Source organism: Sus scrofa, chromosome X, assembly GCF_054392235.1.
Source record: "Sus scrofa isolate SSC_HxYL_T2T_F1_AM1 chromosome X, Sscrofa_HxYL_maternal_Yorkshire_Landrace_v2.0, whole genome shotgun sequence".
NCBI lineage: Eukaryota > Metazoa > Chordata > Mammalia > Artiodactyla > Suidae > Sus > Sus scrofa.
Window position 1 is genome coordinate 53,239,556 of NC_139401.1, and position 8,796 is coordinate 53,248,351.

General features: G+C 38.0%; 1 protein-coding gene across 6 annotated transcripts; it reads right to left on the minus strand.

The window, feature by feature from the left end:
- Positions 1-438: 438 nt before the first annotated feature.
- SPIN3 (spindlin family member 3) lies at positions 439-5,525 on the minus strand. Of its 6 annotated transcripts, none has more exons than XR_014835502.1 (3): positions 5,302-5,525; positions 4,721-4,947; positions 439-4,374 (listed from the first exon to the last, which is right to left on the minus strand). XR_014835502.1 is itself a non-coding variant. In XM_005673678.4 (2 exons), exon 2 carries the CDS (start codon positions 4,943-4,945, stop codon positions 4,169-4,171), a length of 777 nt encoding a protein of 258 aa, XP_005673735.1. In that variant the 5' UTR covers positions 4,946-4,947; positions 5,302-5,525; the 3' UTR covers positions 439-4,168. The 6 variants fall into 6 exon arrangements, 2 of the variants coding, with proteins under 2 accessions (XP_005673735.1, XP_005673736.1); XR_014835503.1 differs by having other exon boundaries at positions 439-2,304; positions 5,285-5,525; XR_014835501.1 differs by having other exon boundaries at positions 439-2,644; positions 5,285-5,525.
- Between the last annotated feature and the right edge of the window lie 3,271 nt (positions 5,526-8,796).

An 8,796-nucleotide genomic window follows, 5' to 3' on the forward strand; every position in this document is an offset into this window, starting at 1 on the left:
GTACATGAATCAATAATGCTTGGTACCTGTTTCTTGTTATATGCAGAAAAGCATCCTGTTATAAAAGGCAAATAAATTTTCATATGACAGTAGATGTCAGTGGAAGCTGGAATAAAAAATGGTTGCTCGTTTCATTTTTGAATAACTGATTATATTACCCTAACTTTTTCCCACAGCTTCAATTTATAGCTGATTCTCTCTTTAACTTGTCTCAGTAAGAATACAATGGCTTTTCTTAAGGAGTTCCTTCCACAAAACTGATCATGTTTATATTCATTTCACATTATATTAGTTAGCAAAATTTGCCTGGAAGAAATAGTGTGTTTACAGAACATGCACATTTTCATTAAACTAGGTTGGGGTCTGAAGATTTAAATTAATCATATCTCCTTTCCTTTCAGATTCTGAACCAACTAAAATATACACAGGAATCAAAGAGGGATTAAAATATTAACTTTAATATACTGTTAAGTGACAAAGCAAAATTCAGAACAGCATGTATAGTATGCCACAATTTGTATAAAAGTTGATATATACATATATAATATACTTGTAAATAGATGAATTATCTCTGGAAAAGTACATACTACCTTTGGAAACTAGGACTGGGGTACTGAGGTCAGTGGTGGGAAAAAAAGGAGACATTTATATTGTATATCCTTTTGTACTGTTTTTTTTTTTTAAAGTATCAATAGTTCGTTGCTTTTTTATTTCTACATAATATCTCATTATATGGATGTACCACAGGTTTGTCCATTTATATGTTGAAGGACATTTTTTTTTATTTTCCCACTGTATAGCAAGGGGGTCAGGTTATCCTTACATGTATACATTGCAATTACAGTTTTTCCCCCACCCTTTCTTCTGTTGCAACATGAGTATCTAGACATAGTTCTCAATGCTATTCAGCAGGTGTACTGTTTGATTTTTACCAGAGGCCTGTGTTTTTGTCCAAAAATTACTTATATGTTAAATTTTTAAAAAGAATAAAAATAGATACCAGCTTTATTCTTGAAAGATCTAGACTGGAGAACACGTTTTGGACCTAAGTCTGAAATAAACTTTTACTTCAAGTTTAAAGACAATGGGCCCCCCATCCCAGAGGGACAGAGAGGTCTATAGAGTAGGTTTACCTAGCCATGTAGTGAAGGACTGTAGTCTTTCCTATACCTTGCTGTGAAAGTGAGCCCAAGAGACAAGGGGGCCTTAGGTTGCATATCCATAATAACCCTCTTCTGAATTTCCCCAAGTTATTTCTTCTCCACTGGGGAGACTGAATGAGTGGCTGGTGAAGATGTGTAGAAATTTTCTTCCAAATATTTTTGAAAGGTATAAATCCTTTTTTTTTTTCCTTGAGTCAGGAACATGGAGTGAGGCGAGGAAAGATTCTATCATACCTTTGGGCATTTTTTCTCTTAAGTTACACTGCCAAAACCCAAGACAAACAGGGCTTGGCTCTTCCCCTTGGAAAACGCCAGCAGTATTATAGGAATATCCTGCTCTCCCTTGTGTAAGACTGGTGAGCAGTTCTGTTTTTGCCCCAGAAGGCTCTGTAAGTCAGAACAGAATAGTAATTAAATTAAATCCAGGGCTACATTGTACTCCAGGATGAAAATTCACTCACTACTTTATCCCCAGTTTGTAATTATGTCCAGCCACATTATCTGACATTGATTACAAAGATTATAAATAAGCCCCAAAGGTAGCATTAAAATACTCCAAATGATACAATATCAACAACATAATGAAAATGACTTAATTTGAACTGTATGAAAGCCATGCCAACTATTAAACTCCAAAAGAAAAATGAATGTCCCAAATTAAATTTCTATTTTAAAGTCCAAAGGAATTAAAGTCCGAAATTCTGCCTTTCTCAATTTCTTGCTTTTCTTTTTTTTTTTGTCTTTTTGCTATTTTTGGGGGCCACTCCCGTGGCATATGGAGGTTCCCAGGCTAGGGGTCTAATCGGAGCTGTAGCCACTGGCCTACGCCAGACCACAGCAACGCGGGATCCGAGCCGCGTCTGCAACCTACACCACAGCTCACGGCAACACCAGATCGTTAACCCACTGAGCAGGGGCAGGGATCGAACCCGCAACCTCATGGTTCCTAGTTGGATTCGTTAACCGCTGCGCCACGACGGGAACTCCAATTTCTTGCTTTTCTGAGGTCAGCTATATAGATCTCACAAAGACGTCTGGACAGACATGGGGTTCCTTCAGTAGCTGTAGCCTGGGCTGTCTTCCTCTTGATTTCGTGTGGTTGCTTCAAAACTTCAGGAGTTGAATTAATCTAACCCCACAACTGCATGTCATACATACATGTCATACATCAAGAGTCCACAGGGTCAGCAGGACATAATATTATCAAAGTATCAGCCTCACATCCAAAAAGTTAGAAAATACTAATCCTCAGCCTCTAAAATAGGTATCTCAAGCAAATTTATGTCCCCAAGATTTAGTACATAGAGTAATACAGACCCACATTGCTATTGTCAGTCAAATATCTGAGCAGAGACTTGGTGGTGTCAAAAGGAAGAAAAGTAGACAGAGAAAACATGGGAGAAGAGAATGCCTTCTTGGATTCATCCTCAGCAGGATGACAGTCTGTCTCTTCCAGTAGTCTGGACTCTACGATCTGTGAACTTAAATTAATTTGAAAGATATTTCCCAAGTGGTTGATTATACTGTCTTGGCCCTAAATCTGCAGAAGTTCAAAGCCTGTTACTGACAATGGAGCTTCTATCAGAAACCCAATAAGAAAGCACTAGCTTTGGCCTGGTGCTTCTCTCCAAAATCTTTGCTTATTTTTCAACATTTCTTTCCAAGGCTTTGGTTAATCTTCACTAATGTCTTCAATAATGGAAGGTACAATGCCCATTCCATTACTTATTTTTCTGCTGAAGCAGGCTCACCCTTATCTGCATATGAGTTTCTCAGTTCCAGCAAAGAAACAGGATAAAGTTGAAAAACAAAACACTAACAGATATTAAATTTCTATCTAACAATGCGAGGATTTAAAACATCATTACACACTTAGAACATCATTAAAGCCTATTGATCATTTAGCATTGATTCTAACCTATGTGTTCCACAGTTCTGCTGATACACCATAATAAATGAACTCACCAGTTCCTACAAGGAAGCACAGCCTATTTTCAGCCTTTCTTAATTCTAGCAAGTGTCTTGTCTATCTCATATGCTGGGACACAGAAGTCATCTAAAAATAAAATGAAAATCTAATCTAAAATTTTTCAGAGTCTCTCTTGGTGTAGAAAAGAAATCTGTATCTCAACCTGATTCCAAATTTTTGCTCTTTTACCTTGACAGACCTGACAACACTTGCTAAACCTAACCTTCACCTGTGACTGAGGACTCTAGGTAGAGCCCAACCTAATACTCCATTGGGCTGTAAAAACCCAGCTGTGCTAAAGTCTGTCTGCACAGCCTGTGTCTGTAAAAACCCATTCCATGTCTGCAGGTACCAGCCAAAGCTATTGCAGAAAACAGGGATCCTAATGCCATTGATAACATGTGTGGCCTCTTATCAGTCTTATAAGTTTGCTTACATACTAAAATTAAAATAATTACCATCTTGATTTTGAACAAGTTGAGCAGTAAGTACAAGAATCAGAAAGGGAACAAAACGTTAGCCTTACTTTTAGCACACTTATAATTTAAAATGCAACTTGGACAGGAGACCAAAATGAGCTTCCCACTTTTACTCCTCAATTAGACTTTTGAAGTCACCTAAGGTTGAGGTTACAAAAACATTTACATAGCAACCCACACTGAATATCTCAGGAAGCTTCATATTTTAGTGAGTGCAGATTGTCAAAATGCTCAAAAGAATGAGCCAAGAGGTGTTCAGTTACCTTTATTAACACCACTCAAGAAAACATATAGGTCAGTAGATGTCAGACTTTACCCTTCTTATTAATTAGATAAGTCAATAATTTTACTGTGGGAAGAAACCAGTAAAAAGGTTGGAGAGAAGGGCAAAAAGTTTCTTCCAAAAATATTTGAGACGGTGGAAGTTTCAATTTTTTTGCCAGGCAAAAGCATGAAAAAATAAAGATAGTTCTTACAAATTGTAAAGCATTCAATACTTTTTGTGTGTACAGATTTTACAAATAGTCTCACATATTTGGCAAATTTCAAAATGATCTCTAAGATGTTTTTACCAAATCGTAAACATAAATGTGGAAATCATCATCAAATTTGATAAAGTACACAGAAGGTTTTGCTTCCACCTGATGAATGACCATGCCAGTTCTCTTGGAGCCATCCTCTTTGGCATATTCCACCTGCTTCCCTACTAGGCTGTCTATGACTTCTCCTGGCTCCCTCTCTGCAAGAGGAGAATCACTGGAATCTGGAAGGATGCGTAAGTCACCATCTTTATAATCATCTAAGAGCTGGTACATATATAATACAGGATCTTTCTCATAGGTAATGTAAAACCATGTGTTCATGACAGGTGCCTGAGCTAAGACCATCCCCCTCCATTCATTTTTGGAACCTTCCTCTGTTTCAAAAATATGTTCCACTGCTTTGCCAATTATAATTTCTGTTAAGTGTGTATCACTGATTCTAGATGATGCAATTCTATTAGGAAGGACTTCAAGTGATGACACTCTTTCATCTCTGTGAAGTTCCAATCCATAAACACAGTCAAATCCATCATATTTGATAAGATACAGAGAGGGATTTACAGGTACCTGATCCAGAACGGTTCCCTTCCACTGTGTTAGAGGTTCATCTCCATCTTTCCATCCGTGCCGAATTCTGCAGCCCACGATGTTCCTCTGAGGCTGGGAGGTGGGTCTGCTCCTGTGCTTCTTCTGTGCAGCTTTTCTTTTCATCACTGCAACAGACACGCTGGCATGTCCTGCGCTTGTCCTGGACCGATGCCCTGCAGCTGCCTTTCCAAACGGGGTCTTCATGCCTGCGAGGAGCACAGTAGCAAGGCGAGAAAGGAAGTCAAGAAAACATAATTTCAAAGCATGACACGGTGAAATTTTTCTCCTAATTAGTGCACTCCGTGCACCCACGCCTAAGTTTTACAGGAAAGCTGCACAGGAAAGCTAGAAATCACTGCACCCTGGATGTGTGACTGTAGTAACCTTCCTCCCCAGCTACTTCTGGCTATGCTTGAGCCAGAGTTGCAAGTTAGGGTCAAAGAAATAGGAGGCATACACCCACCCCATTCCTCCCGCCCTACGTCCAACACTGTCCTGGCCAGGGGGCACACACTCCCCCAGGCCAGGGATAGCGGGCCTCACGTGCTCAAATAGGACACCTCGCAGCTGCCTCCGCTGTGAGCCTCAGTCGAAGGAGGATCAGCAGAACACTAGCCAGGTGCTTGCATGAGCTGAGAGGGATCCTTAGGCGGGGAGGACGAACAGGATGGCTGCTGTCTCTCCTGCACTCGGCTCGCGGACCCTCAGCTCTCTCTTGGCAGCGGCGTCCACGGTCTCTCTGCCACATCAGGCTCTCACCAGCCGCTGCTGCCACAGTCTCCTCCTTCTTTGCCGTAGAGCACAATTTCCTGCCAGAAGAGAGGCCGCCCCTTCCTGCCCAGCACAGCGCCCAGACAACCCCTCCCCAACTCTCACATCCGCCTCGGTCATCGGCCTGGGAGGCGCTCTTAGGTTTCCAACTCCTCCCCTTTCCAAAATCTGGAGCCTCCAGGCCATGTAACCCCTCCCCAACCACCTAGCACCCTCTCTACAGCTCTGGGTCCCCAGGCTCGCTACCCCTACCCCTATCCCCACCTCAGTAGCCCCTGACCCATCTGATTTCCATCCTCCAGGAATTTGCCTTTTTCTTTCCTCCTTCTGTTCTGGAGTTATTCTTTATATACAGAAACGTGCCTTTCCTGTCATTAAGAGAATTTTAGGTAGGAGGAGAGAAGCACACTAGTTCTCAGTCTGCCATTTTGACCCAATCTCTCTGCAATTTTTATCGACTGGTTATTCCCGGACTTTGCACTAATTGCTAAGGAATTGTATGCACAATCCGGGCACAGTGTAAAATTAAGTAAATTGACATGAAGAAGAAAGTAATCAACTATAAGCCCATCTCCCATTCCTCAGAGTTCCTAGCAAAATATTAACACTTTCCGTTTTCTTTTTAATAAGCTTTTACAAAGCTGGGATGATTTTGCATATGCATTTTCATGGTTTGCCCTTTTTCAAACAGAATAAGTATTTACTCAGGTTATTAGCTATTGTCTGAAACATATTTTGTAGTGGCTTCATTAAAATCAGCATAAGGATAGTTTCAGTTTAACCATTCCCTCCTGCCTTCAGATGTTTAGTTTAAAAAAATTTATAAAGTTACACCTTTCACGAATGATTAATCTTTCCCCTTGAACAGAATAATCTAGACACAACTTATAACCAAAGCTATTTCCATAATTATAACAGGAATTTAATATTTCAACACTGCGAGATCATAAATCTATGGAGAAAGACATTTTAGAAGTGATTCAACTATTTTTGTTTTCCTTGTAGCCATCCTAGTGGGTGTGAAATAGTATTTCATTGTGTTTTTCCTTCATTTTTTTTTTAATTGAAGTATAGTTCATTTAAAATGTCATGCTTGAGGTGTACAGGAAAGTGATTCTTTTTTTTTTGGATTCTTTTCCATTGTAGGTTATTACAAGATATTGAGTATAGTTCCCTATGCTATACAATAGGTCCTTATTGTTTACCTATTTTATATATAGTAGTGTGTATCTGTTTTTTCTCATTGTGAAGTCATGCTCTTTCAAAAGCAATGCTGCTAGCACTTAACCCAAAGATTCTTTAAAATTTCTTAAAATAGCTGTGTCTTGTAGATGAAGATTTCAATTATTTTTCATTTTTATTTTTTGGATAACAAACTAGCTCAAGTAATTAAACATAACTATTTTCCAATAGCTTGTATCCATCCTTAAGACTATGCTCTGACCTCTTATTAATTTGCATTTCCCTAATGACTAATGATGATGAACACCTTTTAATATGCTTGTTTGACATTTCTGTATCTTCTTTAGAGAAATGTCTGTTCCAGTTCTTTGTTCATTTTTAGATCGTTTGTCTTGTTGTAAGTGTTCTTTATAAATTCTGGAGGTGAGACACCTATCAGATATATTATTTGAAAATATCTTCTCCCTTTCTGTGCATTATCTTTTCACAAAAAAATTAAAGTAGAATAGGTTTACAATATTATGTTAGCTTCAAATGTACAACATAGGATTCAATGTTATTATAGATTATACTCCATTAGAGTTATCACAGAATAATGGCTGTATTTCCCTGTGCTGCACAATATATTTCATTGCTTATTTATTTTATATATAGTAGCTTGTATCTCTTAACTGACTACCCCTAACTTGCCCCTCCCCTTTTCCCTCTCCCTACTGGAAACCACTAGTTTATTCTATGTATCAGTGAGTCTCTGTTTTGTTTTCATTTATATGCTTAATTTTTAACACTCCATATGTAAGTAATAACATAGAGTATTTGCCTTTTCTCACTAAGCATAATAACCTCTAGGTCCATCATTGTTGCAAATGGCAGAATTTCATTGTTTTTCATGGCTGAGTAATATTCCATTGTGTGTCTGTATGTGTGTGTGTGTGTGTGTGTGTGTGTGTAACATCTTCTTTATCCATTTATCTGTTGATGGGCACTTAAGTTGCTTCCTTATTTTAACTATTGTAAATAATGCTGCTAGACCAATGGGGTGCAGGTATCTTTTCAAATTAGTATTTTCATTTACTTGTGTTTATACCCAGGAGTGGAATTGCCAGATCCACTGGAATTGCCAGTAGTTCCATTTTCAGTCTTTGAGTAACTTGCATACTGCTTTCCACAGCGGCTGCACCAATTTAAACTACAACCAAAAGTGTAGGAGGGTCCCTTTTTCTCCACATCCTCATCAACATTTCTTATTTTTAGACTTTTTTTAAATTATAAAGATAATTTTATTATTACTCTTTGACATTCTCTCAGCACCATGTACAAATTCCTAAAGAATTATTATTCTCTGATATTGCCCACTTCTATGTATTCTTTAGAAGTGCTTCAGTTCTTTGAAAATAAAGATGTAGTTTTACTTCTTCAGTTTCAGGTACTCAATTCATATTTCTGAATCAATGAATGATACAATCCAAAATCTTTAGCTAGGCATTCACATTCTTGCTATGGCCACAATTACATTTCTGGTCATACCTCACATCATTACCTCATACCTTATGTACTAGTCAATAGGAGATACTTGCAGGTCCCAGATAATTCCATGCTCTAAGTTTCAGCTTTCTTGTCCCTCAAATCTCTCTGTCATTAATGCACATGAATTTACAGTTTCTACTAACACATTAGATTGGTTTTTACTTACTTGAAAAGCTTTTCTTTTTAACAAATTTAATAGGCGTATAGTTGATTTACAATATTGTGTTAATTTCAGGTGTTCAGCACAGTCATTCAGTTATACATTTACATATATTCATTATTTTTCAGGTTAATTTACCATATAGGTATTGCAGGATATTGAGTAGAATCCCTTGTGTTATATGGTAGGTCCTTGTTGGTAATCTATTTTATTTATAGTAGTGTGTATATGTTAATCCCAAAATACTAATTTATCCCTCCTCCACACCTTTCCTCTTTAGTAACTATAAGTTTGATTTTGAAATCCATGAGTCTTATTTGTTTTGTAAATAAGTTCTTTTGTATCGTTTATTATTAGATACCACATATAAGTGATAACATATATTTGTCCCTCTCTGTCTGATTTAATTTATTTA